Below are 14915 nucleotides of genomic sequence, written 5' to 3'. Positions count from 1 at the left end.
AGTGAAGCACTGATTTCAGTGAGAATGATACATACAGAGCCTAGAGTTACCAATTTGTGCCTTTCTTTAGCACAACTGCAGCAAAGCATAAGAGGTAGGAAATCTCCCCCTCCCTGCTTGCAGTAACTGAACAGCTCCAGGTATGAGGGGCAGCAGTGAAGGTCCTAGGAGCCTGGACTCAGTGGAAGACAGGGAGCTAGACTTGTGCTTTCTGATTTTTCATTATCTACCTACATCAAGATGGTGACTCAGCACGGAAATGTCAGAAGCCATCCCTGCCAGCTTTTCCATGTACAACATAGCCTGTAATCATTATACAAATCTTGACCTTGGTTTGAGGATACGGGAATTTATTTTGTGGGGACTTTGGTTTAGGCCTGAATTTGCTGAATAGTATCTATTTTATTTTTTTTTAGGTTCATTTTAAGAATCTGGCATCCAGACCATATTCTCTCCATGCTCATGGACTCCTCTATGAAAAGTCCTCTGAGGGAAGCATTTATGATGATGAATCTACTGCTTGGTTTAAGGAAGATGATGAAGTCCAGCCAAATAACAGCTACATATATGTATGGTATGCAAACAGGCGATCAGGACCTGTGCAGTCAGGAGCAGCTTGTCGGTCATGGATGTACTACTCAGATTTAAATATGGTAAGGAAACCAAAATAGAAGTGGTAGTGTTGCTGGGGTTGATCACAGAATAACAGAAGCATTTATGTTGGAAGGGATCACTAGAGATCATCTAGTCCACTTCCACAACTCAAGCAGGGTCGGTTACAGTAGGTTGTCCAGGATTGTGTCCAGTTGGGTTTTGAGTATGTCCAGATGATGTTACTTTATGCCTGTAGAAATGCAAGATGCAGAACACATCTTTGGATAGCTGTCCTTTCCTTTGGGCTTGATGTTCCCATCTGACATTTAATCTCTTACACTCAGCTAAAGCAGGACATAAGCTGTTGAGGAATTCAAATTGGGGAACTCTGGTAGACTGAGCAGGGGACAGTAAAAATACAAGGCAACAGCAATTCTGGAGTCTGCTTTAGATTTTTAGGGTCTGATGCAATCCTGCAGAATGCTATGGGATTTTTTACATCTTTTAGGAAATCCACTTCTACATCTAATGTGCATATATTACCTTTTAGGAGAAAGATATTCACTCTGGTTTGATTGGGCCGATACTGATCTGTCAAAAAGGAACCTTCAGCAAATCAAACAGCAGTGAAACATCTACCCGAGACTTTTTCTTGCTTTTTATGGTCTTCGATGAAGAGAAAAGCTGGTACTTCGACAAACATTCTAGAAGGCCTTGTAGTGAGAAGACACAAGGAATGCAGCAATGCCACAAATTTTATGGTACTTATTTCATTTTTCCAGTTATTCAGTTTATTGGGGTAGAGAGAAAGATGCTGGGGGAGATGTCTCAGCTCTCAATCCTCTTCAACAAGCATAAATCCTACACGTTAATTATGTGAATGGTTTTTTGTCGTTATCCATTGTATCCATAATCATCAGGGTTAGCAATGTAAAGGTTAGCAATGACTGGAAATTTTCTATTAAAATGAAGAAAGGACATATTAGACTGAAACTTTCAATAGGAAGCTTCTCTCTTCCACTCACATACATCTACCCCTATATTAAAATTTTAAAAAAAGAAAAACAAAAAAGCCCCCTCTTTTCAGAAGCTAATACCCTGACAACATTTTGCAAGAAATTTAAAAATATTGTAATAATTTGACAAATTGGCTAGTTCTATCAAGGAATTTGAAGCAGCTGTAGAACAGCCCTTAATATACCTCTCTGTGGCTATAGAGATTTTAGTGCTTTAGAGTTAAGTGAGTGGCTGAATGTTCGAAGGTAACACTTTTTCCTCTGTGAAATAATGGTCAGTAGTGAAACTCTATGTTTATGTCTTTGGAAAGCTGATGCTTGTGTGCTGCGCGTGACCATGTTTGAAAAGGACATGTTGAAGAGTGGAATCTGCCTTTTGAAAATGTGGTCTGTAAAATCAGTTATTAATCAAAGATGTCAGTTGTATCTGTATGCCTGTATGCAAGCTGGAGAATGTGTTTTGGAAAGTTGTCCTTTCTTTTGGGTCTGATATTCCCATTTGACATTTAATTCTCTTTGTCCTCTTGGCTGCCATGTGTTGCTAGCAAACTTAGCTCAAATCCTCTGGTGAGGTCACTGGATTTTCTGAATTTATATACACAGGTTGTAAAGTGTGTTTCACTTTGAATTGGAGAAAAGGTGCTGTTTTTCCCAAATGCATTACTTCATTAAATATTTCACTAATTTGAATAATTCCATTCTAGCACTTTGAGACCTGTTTTGTGAGCAGTTTTCCTTACTAACAATTTTTTTTTTCAGCCATTAATGGGATTACCCACAATTTGCAAGGCTTGAGGATGTATGAAGGTGAACGGGTCCGATGGCATTTGCTGAACATGGGTGGGCCAAAAGACATTCATGTTGTTCATTTTCATGGTCAGACTTTCATAGAACATGGAGAGCCAGAGCATCAGCTTGGTACATACACACTCCTTCCAGGTAAGTATCAGAGCAGAGCAAGTTCTGTGGAGTGACCAGGGCAGTCAGTCCTCATCATACCAATGTCAAGGTCTCCTTATGGTGAGAGCTTTTTTTGTAATGTCAAGGTGTGTGATACAGAACAGAAAGAACAAATGTGAACCATAGGAGAATTCTTATGTCCAGGGAGAAAAGAAATAGGCTAAAAGTATTCATTAGGCTACAGAATATATTCCTTTGCCCCATCGCTGTCAGCAGTGCAAGTATGCAATAACAGCACTTCTGAAGCCTGTATTGCCAGCTACAAGAGGTTTTAAAAAAAAAAGAAGACAACAAGGAAATAAAAAAACCCCAAGATTGGAAGAATAGGAGTTTGGCTTAGTGAACATCTGGTAGTTTATTCACTATTTTATTTCATTATTTTTTAAGGTGGTGCTTTTCACTATGAAATCTACATATTTTTGTTTAAATGGGAACCAGAACTGTCATGTCTGCAGTAACTAGAAATATAGGAAAAGCAATGAAGGCATGTACTGTGCTTTCTAAAGAATGCAGCAAGCAGCCAAAACGGTATCTGCTTCCTGCTCAATCCTTGACACTCCTGGGTCATGCAGAAAGTGAGGGGAGGGCCTATAGATCTGATTCTCCTCCATCTACTTTTGGCTTCTTTTCATCTGTCCTTTATGTCACTTGAACAACCCACTGAGGCAGCAGGAATGAGAACTATAACCAGCACCACAGAATCAACATCTCTGCATTATGTAATAAACTTGATAGCGCTGTTCATTACACAGCTCAGCACTGTAGTTAGTATGTAGATATCTGTTGTTACATACAGGCATCCAAGGTTTTGTACTTTGCACCAGAAGCAAAGGTTGGGTTTTGATCTGACCATTCAATTCTAATCTCAGTCTCCAGCTAGAACTTCCTCACTAAGAAAAGAAATCACTGAGATGGTGGCAGGTTTTGCTCTCTCTGCAATGTGTGTTTAAATTTTCTGAATTAAGTCATAGGATGGTCTTTGGTTTAACATTCAGCCTTGCTTACATCAACCTTGTAATATAATGTTTCTGATACATTTCTCTTCTTTTTTTTTAAGGTTCATTTAGAACAATTGAAATGAAGCCACAGAGGCCTGGCTGGTGGCTTTTAGATACTGAAGTGGGGGAATATCAGCAAGCAGGAATGCAGACATCCTATTTGGTTATAGAGAAAGGTACTGAACTAAGGTGGTTTTTGGCTGGAGGAGTCAAGCTATGAAGTCTTCTCTACCCTTTCAGGATGACTGAAAATAAATTTGGGAGATTGTTCTGCAAAAAAACATAGGAGATTATCTGTGCATTCAGAGAGGGGGTGGAGTGGTTACTGTAAATTTCTTCTCAAAGAAAAAATTTTTAGCTTCTAGCAATACTAGCTTTGAGTGATTTAGCATGCTAGCTTTACTCCTTTAGTGTACTGGCTTTGAATTCGAGGTTTCCCCACAGTGACCAGTGGATTAATCTGTTGAGAGAAATTGCAGACCTTAACTTGGACTTCTGTGGGAAGGGAGTGGTGTCATAGTATTACTAGGAATTGTTCTGAGTGATGTTGTCTTTGATTTCACCAGAATATATACTGGTATATCACTCATTTTCTTTAACAACAAACTTACTGTGCTCTCTTTAGAGTGCAGGATTCCAATGGGTCTGGCAAGTGGAGTTATACTCGATTCACAGATTGAAGCTTCAGATCACATAGGTGAGTTAATACTTGAAAAGGTCTTGCATGCTCCTAAATATCTCCAGAAAAGTGTAGTTCCATATTTTTTTAGCATCTCATGATATTTCTTACAAGATCAGTTCAGCAGTGAATCAGCTGTCAGGTTAAAAATCTCTCCAATGCTGGAAGCAGAGACTGTGAGCTGTATTAGGTATCATCATTGTGTTTTAACAATGCCACAGGTCTGCTGTCAGTATCACAAACTTGAGAGTCCTGTGGGTTCCCTGCTTGAAAATGAACACCAAGCATTCAAAAAGCTTTTGAGATTTGTATGTGAGATGAGATGTGAAGGAACAAGTACGTCTGTTATGAAAGATTTGGGAACCCTGACATCCAGAGCAATTGCAGAGTCTTTAATTTATCGAGTTTATCCATGGTATAAAAGTGGGATCATTTGGTAGAGAAGTTGTTAGAATTTTACACGGACAGTGTCAAATCAGGATGTGCAGGTTACACACACATGCAGGAACACACATCCTTTCCCTTGAAATAACAAATAAACTATTTACTTTGTAAAACTTAATTTTCTGTGGGCTTGGTTTTCTTTCTTTGTTTCCTGACAAAGTCTTATGAAGGCTTGAAAGCTGTTTTGTCTATATATTCTATACCAGTTGTTAACATGGAAACCTTGTTATGCAAAGGGGAACTGTCTTCCATGAATGTAGAGCACATTTTGTGTCTGATCCTGCTGGCAGCCAAAACTTGTTTAGCAAACTCTAGACCCTGGTTCCAAATCAGCAGACAGTATATTGCATAAAAAGCTGCTATTTTAAAAATTCTGCCAACTATAAAACTTTGCATGGTAACAGCTGATTTTCAGTGGCTGACCATATCCAAATTATCCTAGATTATGGTTTGAATCTCTTGATGCTGGGTTGGTGGGTTTTTTCTCCCCAAGACAGATTGGGGGTTAAAAATGAAGCACTCAAGATCAGTAGCTAGTTACAGCCTTCTTTTTTTTTCAGTGCCTCTCTTAAATTTCTTGCTTTGTTCATATTTTCTGTCTAGACTATTGGGAACCTAAGTTAGCCCGATTAGACAATTCTGGAACATACAATGCTTGGAGTACTGTAATGAAGGAAGAAAAACTCTCTTGGATCCAGGTATGGTTGGTACAACATGTACTTGACCATCATTGAGCTATGATTTTCCAAGAGTTTATTTTAGAAGGTCATGCTGCTCTTGTTGTCACTGAGAAGACTGCTGGGGAAAACTGAGAAGGTCTTGCAAGTGGTGCTGTGGTGATGTCATAACTGTCCATCTCTCTGGAGTAACACAGTCTCTACTGCTGTCGAGGCCCATTGACTGGACAGTTACCCTCAATTTATGTTGTAACCATTTTGTAGGCAAACAGAGTCATTCTTTCTACTCCTTTTTTTTTCTCTCTGCCTACCTAGCGGTACATATTTATATGTATGTGTTTGTTGAGTGATCATTTAAAGTGTAATATTCTCAAGCATTGCTTCAAATAGTTTTTTGGTTGGTTTGTGTGCTTCTATGTCCTTGGCTTCACAGGGAAATAAGCTTATAATTATGACTTCAAGCAATATGTCATTCAGTCACCTCACTTCTATGTTTTTCTTCCATCCCAGTAACTTTTGCACCAGATAGCAAATTTGCACCCAAATTTAGGGAGAATAGTTGATTTCTTACGAATCTCATTAAAATTGGCAGTTGGGAGAAAAGGAAGACTCAAGCTAGTGTTTCAGTGTAAGTTCAGCAGGTGGCTGTTGTGTTTGTCTTGCTACTAAATTATATCAGTTAAGTAGGGGGAGAAGGTTGGAGATCTGATGTAGAACTGGAAATAACATTGGGAGGAGAAAGAATTAGACAGCGTGCCATGGTAATTAGCAGCTGAGGTTACTGCAGACATGTGGAGACGTATCCCAAAGAATGAGTTTCACTGCTGATAGGAACATCTTGCTGATTTGTTTTTATGTGCTAAGTGCTTGGATATGATATAAGCTGGAATCGTGGCTTTTCAGCACTTCAGAATGTCATATGCCTTTTCACAGCCTACATATCCAAAAAGTAGAAGTGGCTTATGAAAGTGTGAACCTTTAATTTCTCTGTGGTCTTTTTGCCTATCTGTAAAACAGGGTTAGTGGAGTTCTGCCTACCACAGACACGCAGATAATTTTGAGGTGCCTTTGTGGTGCTGTGCTGAACTCTGTAAAATGGCCTCTGAAATTAAATGTGCACATGAATAAATACACAAATGAAATGAGAGTGAGGCAGCATTAACTTGGACTCTGGCATCTGGTTGTTGCTCCTTTTGAGAATGTTAGTGTTGTGGGTGTTAAAAGGCAGGGCTCAAAGCTATTGTGTAAATGTCAAAGAATGATATGGATTTTGCTGTGCATTATTGACTTTATAAATGCTGTTTGCTGTTCCTAGGTGGACTTTCAAAGACAAGTTTTGTTAACTGGGATACAGACGCAGGGAGCCAAGCAGTTTTTAAGGTCCTTGTACATCCAGAAGTTTTTTCTTGTGTACAGCAAAGACAAACGGACATGGAACACCTTCAAAGGAGACAGCTCGCCAGTACAAAAGGTCTGTCTGTGCCATAGGGGTTGGAACAATCTTGTGGCATCACTGGATGATGCAGTGAGACGACAGTTTTGTTTTATGTTAAGAGAGAGTGGAAAAAATTATGGTCTTCAGAGACTTACTAATACAGCTTGGGGCCCCAAAGGGCATTTACCAAACTAATAAAATTCAGACCAGAAGACAAATTCTAAGCTGAGGAACCACCTAGACTGGGGTTTGGATTGGCCCTGAGACCTGGACTGTATAGAGTCTGGCTTTCTCACAAGCATCTCTCCCTCCTTTTATTTCCTAAGCCTGTGTCAGGTTTTTTAAAGCAAGCAGGAAGCTGAACTAAAAATCAGGCCCTACCTCATTTGGGATTAGATACTCCTTCTTGTCCCTCCCTTTCTGCTGTCCCAACAGTTGAATGCTGAGCCATCTGAATTGCCTGCAGAAGGCCAAGCAGGGTTGTACCCTGAAAGAGGTTCATCTTATGCCCAGCTGCTCCCGCCCTACCTATCACCAGCTCCACTTCAGTTTACCCTGATGTTTCTATGGTATAACTCCCAAATTGAAAACCTCTTGTCTTTTACCTCTCCTTTTGTCTCTTTGCTCATGTCTTCTTACAGACTTATATAGAAATGGGTTGTTTATTTAAACTGAGGCCTTCAGATGCTTCCAAATATGCTAAGATGGGACCATGAGATATTTCAAGTTGCCCTGCAGCACAGCGTGGTCCATCACTGTGGGTGGGGCTAATGGGATAAAAGAGACTATATTTGTAACAGAACAGGCTTTCAGCATCCAAGCTTCTGTCTGCATTAAATTAACTATATGTGGATTATTTTTTTTTTTTACAGATTTTTGAAGGTAATTCCAATGCCTATGAGGTAAAAGAGAACATCATTGATCCCCCTATTATTGCCAGGTACATCAGACTCTACCCCACCGAGGTCTACAACAGGCCTACTCTTCGCATGGAGCTTCTGGGCTGTGAAGTAGATGGTAAGAAGGAGTCACGTGCTGGTGCTTCCATTCTGACAAATTTTTTACCTAATAGTTTAAATGAAGCTAAAACTGTGGGTGTCCTCAATTCCAACATTGTTGCTTAGGTTGTGGTTACTTGGATGTACTGAGGATAACATGGTGCTTCTCTCAACAGGTTGCTCTTTGCCACTTGGAATGGAAAATGGAGAAATCAAGAATACCCAGATAACAGCCTCATCTGCTAAGACATCCTGGTTTAACACATGGGACCCTTCACTAGCTCGTCTCAATCAGAAAGGAAAGATGAATGCCTGGCGAGCCAAGGTAACAAGTGAAAAGCAGGGATGGCAACAGGACAGGTAGTTAATAAATTTGTGCTGCTGTGTGACCATTGCACCTACTGCTCACTGAGTCCAGTGCCAAGCGTGACAGGGTTACTTCACAGCCATCCTTTGGGAAGAAGCCCATTCACCTCTTCCAGTAGAAAACTTGTTGAACTTCTGGCAGCAACATTGAAATCATATTTTGAAAGATGGATGGTGTGCTCTGGGCCACAGGCTTCAGCATTTCCCAGCAGGAATAGCCTGTCTAATATCAGGAGATGAGTGCAACTTGAATATTCATTTCAAAGGAGTTAAAAAAACCTTTCCTGGGGTTGGCTTATAAGCAGTGCAGCTAAGTGGATCTGGGGGTGGATGACCTTTGGCAAGGCACGTGAGCTTCTGTGACTTCTAAATGGAGCTGCATTTCTTCACGAAACACCTTGAAATTTTCTGAAAGCTGCTGTTCTGTATAAGCATTTGTAATTATGTGTAACGTTTTAATGCTGGAGGTAAATCTGTGTTGTTTTTTGTTATGTATTCGAAATTAATGTGGAAATCTTAAGACTGCAAGTATACCTCCTGCAGAGATGAAGTCAATTGTATGCTTCACCAAGAATGCTTGTGACTTGCCTCAGCTTTACTCTTCTGCACTTCTTTGATACACTTTTGATGCACTTTGATGCGGTTTTAACTATTTTTAAACAAGATTTTTCACTTAAGCAAATACAGATGTAGACGTTTGCTAATATACAAACTTCTTTATCAATTATAGTTGAACAACAACCAACAGTGGCTGCAAATTGATCTCCTCACAGTTAAGAAGATAACTGCTATTGCTACCCAGGGGGTCACGTCCATGTCTACTGAAAACTTTGTGAAAACCTATGTTATCCTATACAGCGATGAAGGCTCAGAGTGGAAATCCTACACAGAAGGTTCAAGCTCAGTGGCAAAGGTATCATTCTCAGCTCAGGCTTGGGTTTAGATGCTGAACAATGTCAAGGCTCAAAGCCAGAATGCTCAGACAAATTGATATTCTCACAGGACTTTATCTGTAGTAACCCTAGCTCCCCAGCATTTTAATGTCACAATATCCATCTCATTTTAGTCATTGTAATTAACAATAATAGAAGGAAAGAATGCCATATCTGTAGAGAAGGCAGTCAACATGATAAAAGGAGCTGACACTGTTTGTAAAGGAGGACATTTAATTTGAATGCACAAGGGCATTTAATTTGAATGAATAATGGGGAGCCTCTTTTCTATTTCTGCCTTGATTTTATAAGGTCAAGTAATGTTAGTGAGCAGTATTCTTGTAACAGAGCTGGGGAACTTCAGGTACCCACAGGGCAGACACAGTACTTTATATTTTTGCCTATGTCACCTCACACCAACCTAACTCACAAGGGCTATTGGCAGAGGTAAAATAAGAGAAGTTTGGTTTTTTGGGTCCATTAGAAATTAGAATGGCAAATTTTGTGGTGTGGATGCAAATGAGGCTATTTCGTTCGTTCATATTTAAAACTTGCTGCCCTGAATTACCTTTGACCCAGCATGTTAGGAAGAGACTGGATGTGTCTTCTGTAAAATCAGAAATGAGCCAGTCCATCTATCCTCAATGGATAATACAACAGCTTGGAAACATTTTAAAAAAAACAACACAGTTTTTTTTCAAGCACTGCCTTTCAACTAATTGTGTGTTTATGTATTTGCAGGTTTTCTTGGGTAATGAAAACAGCAACGGGCACATCAAGCATTTCTTTAACCCACCTATCCTGTCCAGGTTTATCCGCATTGTTCCAAGAACATGGTATCGTGGCATTGCCCTTCGGGTAGAACTCTATGGCTGTGATTTTGGTGGGGATCTGGCTGTGAAAAGGACTGGAGAGTCTGGGAGCTCTTAACCTTTCAGCAGTCATCATGCAGAACATGCTTTTTGAAAAACCCTTAAAACAGTCATGCATAGTAGTTTGAATGTTACATCATCAAAGAACCTTGATGTTTTGCCAGCGGGAATTGAAAGAGATTTCTCTGGTAGATGTTTCATTCCTACAAGTACACACTTTAGAAAACAGCTTCTTTTCTCTGGGAAGAAATAAAGGTCCCTTCTGATTCGTATTATCACTTCTTCATTCTGACCAATACTCTATCTTACTTTTTACTTAATATTAAGTTCTAGATCTAGGAATGGAGACTTTGACCTTAATCTTGAGCCCTGATTGTCTCCATTTGGTAATGCTTTTGCAGCACAGAGGAGGAATAGAAAGCTATATCAGGTGGATGTTCTCCATACGTAGGGCTGAGAGGGAAAACCAATGCTCATCTGGAGCTGTGGTACTGCATTCCAGCAATGCCTTGGTAAGAAATGATTGTAGGGGTGTTCTCACCTCCACATGTCTGTCATCTACACTGTGACAAAGGTAGAGCACATCTCAGCTTTTGAGTCATGTCCAAACCCCTTCTCAGAGAATGTGGATTCACGCTATTGATTTGGTTCTTGCATACCCAGCACACCTGAAATGCTGTGGATTACACATAATTCATCTTCAGTGCCTTGGCAAGGGAGAATCAGCAGTATCTTTCCATCCCAGAAATGAGAACAGAAGTGATTTAACCTTGCAGGTCATAGAACAGCAATGATAGAACCAAAATGAGAATCCAGAGCTCCTGACACTCAGTCCCAGACACACAGACCATGGGGAGGAGGAGCTCCCTTGATTAGGAAAGCTTTGAGAACTGTAGCTGTTCAGTGACAGTACAACCTGGGGATGGCAGAGGAGGATCAGATGAAACTGGGTAATAGAAACATCTGCACCTTGTCTTACACTTTAACAGTGTTTTCACTCTTGTGCATAGAGCTTACATGGATTTTTCCCAGGATGGCTAAATCTGGTGAAAGTAGATACACAGTCCATGAACTCATGATTCCAGAGTTCTAGCTAAGCTTTCGGTCATGTTTTGGGATTCTGTCCTGTAAATTGTTTAATTGCAGCATTTCACTTATAACACACTAGGTAGCATTCAGCAGGATGGATTTTTCAAAGTAGTTTGTCTTTGAACCTTGGATGGTGTTATCCAAGTTATTTCAGTAGTTTTTCAATTCTTTGTCTCATAGACCAGGCATTTCAAAGAGAAGATTTAGAATGTGAGTAAAGAGTGTAAAAACTAAACAAATATTTTCTTTTTTTTTTATACTGTGTTACAAACTGTTGTCATTTTCCACTGGAAAATAAAGATAATATTGTAGCATGAAAAGCATCAACATTTTATTTTGTATATTAGCCTTGACAGTAGTAGCTCTTTGGCAATATTTAATGAAATTTTGCATCATGGAAGTAAAATTTTCAGCTTGATGGGAATTTTCAGTGCTAATTAGAATTAATTTCAAACAGTGAAATTGTATGAATAATTGCTTCTTCTTAAAAGATCAGTTTCTAAATATTTTGTAATAGTGCTTAATTTATATTTGATTCCATGAAATTGCAATACTAAGCCATAGTCTCTAAAAAAAAAAAAAAAGAAAAAATGTAAACTTTGGGATGAGAATTTACCCTAGAAAACAGTTAATAAATGCTTTCTAACCTCAGCAGAACCAGGTTTTTATGTGAAAACTGTGAAACCACTTATGTTTAAGAAGGCCATGATCATAAATGTTCTAAATAAGCAATTAGCTCTTTTATATATATATATATATGAGTCTATGTAAAGTCACACAAATGCAAAACTGATTGCAGGAGCATGACTCAATATGTCTGCATCAATTTTACAAGTTGAAGATTCTGCTTCTGCTTACTAATGGATAGGACTTTGGTTAGCTGGGGTCAGCTGTCCTGGTTGCATCTTCTCCCCAACCTCTTGTCCACCCCCAGCCTCCACACTGGCAGGGCAAAGAGGGGAAAAAGCAAAGGCCTTGACTCTGTGCAAACACTGTTCAGTACCAGCTAAAACACCCCTGTGTTGTTAATACTGTTCTAGTCACAAATCTAAAACACAACACCCTGTGAGTTGCTATGCTGAGAATCAACCCCATACCACTGATATTCCAGCCTGTCCAGTGGAGCAGCACAGGTACAGCAGTGATGCCTGGGCCCTGTGCCAAACCAGGCATGTGGCCATCGCTGATAGCAAAATGTTCTCTGACACAGCAGAGTAAGATTGTAAGTGCTACAATAAACATCAAAAGTCCAAAACAGTTACTAACAAGCACCAGGCTCTAATATACAGTAAGGCAAACAGGCACAGAACCCTGCCAATTAACAACTTAACAGCTATAAATTCTACCTCTACACTCTGGTCAGGGGTCTTATCTCAAAGTTCTCTTGCCCCACATTGGACACCAAAAAGGACTGCAGTGAGTTGACCCCAGCTGCCAACTAAGCCCCCACTCAGTCACTTGATATCTTTCCCCTGACAGGATGGCAGAGGATTGGAAGGGCAAAAGGAAGAAAACTTGTGGTTTGGCAGTTTAGTAGGTGAATCAAAGCTGCAAAGCAAAGCAAAATAACATTCATTTGCCACTTTCCATCAATGGGCAGGTGTTCAGCTGCTTTTTGGCAAGCAGGGCCTTGGCACACTAACACTTGCTTGAGAAGACAAACACCATAACTCTGAACATCCTCCCTTCCACCTCCTCCTTTCCCCCAGCATTTCTTGCTGAGCACAATGTCACACCATCTGGGATATTATATCCGAGCTGTGTCCTCTCCCAGCCTCTTGTGCAGCCCCAGCCTACCCACTTGGTGGGGCAGGGTGGGAAAAAGAAAAGGCCTTGCTGCTGTGCAAACTGTTCAGCAATTGCTAAAACATGGTACGTTATCAATGCTTGTTTAGTCACAAATGCAAAGCAAGGCACTATGCAGGCTGCTGTGAAGAAAATTAACTCTATCCTGGCCAGATCATGTACAGAAACTATTTCTAAATGCAAATGTTGGGGCAAATTCTCGGTCTGTGTTTACAGCAAGGAAGATGTGAAAATATATCTGCAGTGGATCTGCCAAACCACAGTGACGTTTAGTGAGCCCATAGATGACTAGAAAACAGAGAACTTCTACTGATTTTATGAAGCAAACAGCTTAGATTGAATCTGTCAAGGCTTTTGGAAATTCGTAGTTAAAACAGTCAGTCTTACACAACCTTTTACACGTTGTGGCATGAAATCCTTTGTAGGTTGGGATTATTTGCAAAATGTGTGAGGAGAGTAAGAATTCCTGCAGTTTTCTCAAAGATACATATGGTGGCATGAAGGTTAGCAAACACAAGCTTTTTCGGTCTGAGGGAGAAATGTGGTGACAAAGTTCAGAGTAATACAGCCAATAATTTCTTCACTCACAAATCTGGCTGGATGCCTTCACACTGGCCCTTTGATCAAAGGGCCAAAGTCAACAGCTTTTGGCCTCCAACAGCATCACAATGGAGTTGCTGCCCTCTAATGCTTGTTCCAGTTTCCAGGAGGACGCAGGATGCCCAAAGCCGACCATCTGCAGGTGATGAAAGGACAGGGATCGCTTTGATTGAAGTCTTGTGCTTTACTCACTAGGTGCCACCAAGTGTCTCCTTTTGCTTTCCAGAGGTGGTGACTGTACTGTTTCACACAGACGTTGTGAAACTGGTTGTGTCTGCACTTGGATTGGAAAGGAGTTGGAAGTATCTGTAAAGACAGTTGAGCAGCTCTAAAGTAGTTACTGACAGCAGCACCACAGTAGTTTCTTCAGATCCTGATGTGTTAGTCCAGTATCCAGACAGGTTTATACAGACTGCCCTGTAAAGACTAAAGCTGATACAGGCAGCCTCATGTGAATTGTAGGCACAACTTTTCCTTATAGAATAGATGTCACCTCCATTTTTGCAGTTTTTCTGCGAATGGTTCTGACCATGACACCTGCACTGCAAGAATGGCTGGACTGAAGCTGAGCCAGCTCACCTTCACCAAGGTGAAGACCAGGAGTCTGCAAACTGGATGGTTCCCTCCACACCACTGGCGTAGTAAAGCATAACAGAGACATAAAGCCGCATATTACGCACGGATTAAAGCCAATGCAGATCATGTTTCTGTGTTCACTCTCTCAGAAACCTCCTGAGCTGTGCATCAACGCAGGTGCAAATGTGAATCTGGGCATTTGGGCACTTCTCATATTAGAAACATCAGCAAGCATGCATGGAAAAAGAATGTCTATGTGAAGTGCCAGGAGAACTCTACAGAAAAAACATCAAGGAGGAATCTGATTGGGACTCCAGACAAATAGCCAACCATTTGAGCATCCTCCAGCACCCCTGAAATGGTCATGAGCACTGGTGGGTGATCAGAATTTTAGGATACTGCTAAGGGGAAAAAAGAGGGCTTGCAACTTCACAAGCACTGATGCTCATGAGGTGTCTTCCATGATGAGAAAAGAATTTTTTGATACATACCTAAGGAAGGAAGGTAGAGGCTATGCCCATACCCACATATGTGCTAGGGAATACTGTTTATCAATATGTTACTCTTAAATACCATAGAAATGAGATGCAACACTGTTCTATGATGACCAATTGCCAGTTTGTATGAGTCAGTTACTCCACTTAATCAGCATAAAATAATCCTCTTCTTGCCATGTTTATTCATGCTAGCTGTGCATCATAACCAGTTTATCCACCTACACTTTCCTATCATTACTGTGCCCCATTCTCCATTTGTTTGCTACACCCAGTGCTTGCATCATGCATTAATTACAATAATCTTCTCCAGGTAGCGACTCCATCTTCTTGAATGTTTGTACAGCACTCTCCAAAACAGGCCATGGGATCATTCTCA

At 40.4% G+C, this 14915-nt stretch overlaps 1 protein-coding gene across 1 annotated transcript in view; it reads left to right on the top strand.

Moving 5' to 3' along the window:
* The window catches only part of F5 (coagulation factor V), a 35142-nt gene extending 23455 nt beyond the window's left edge, over positions 1–11687 (top strand). The window contains exons 15-25 of the mRNA XM_027681105.1: positions 417–653; positions 1145–1355; positions 2370–2549; positions 3628–3744; positions 4194–4265; positions 5295–5389; positions 6684–6839; positions 7676–7820; positions 7978–8126; positions 8898–9080; positions 9841–11687. Of these exons, the coding sequence (XP_027536906.1) occupies positions 417–653; positions 1145–1355; positions 2370–2549; positions 3628–3744; positions 4194–4265; positions 5295–5389; positions 6684–6839; positions 7676–7820; positions 7978–8126; positions 8898–9080; positions 9841–10029 (1734 nt within the window). The 3' untranslated portion in view covers positions 10030–11687. The remainder of the gene's footprint in view (positions 1–416; positions 654–1144; positions 1356–2369; positions 2550–3627; positions 3745–4193; positions 4266–5294; positions 5390–6683; positions 6840–7675; positions 7821–7977; positions 8127–8897; positions 9081–9840) is intronic.
* Positions 11688–14915: the final 3228 nt, after the last annotated feature.

This window comes from Neopelma chrysocephalum, unplaced genomic scaffold (genome assembly GCF_003984885.1).
Source record: "Neopelma chrysocephalum unplaced genomic scaffold, ASM398488v2 Primary Assembly neopelma1_60, whole genome shotgun sequence".
Classification (NCBI taxonomy): domain Eukaryota; kingdom Metazoa; phylum Chordata; class Aves; order Passeriformes; family Pipridae; genus Neopelma; species Neopelma chrysocephalum.
The sequence above is the reverse complement of the archived record's forward strand: the minus strand, read 5'-3'. Positions and strand labels throughout refer to the sequence as shown.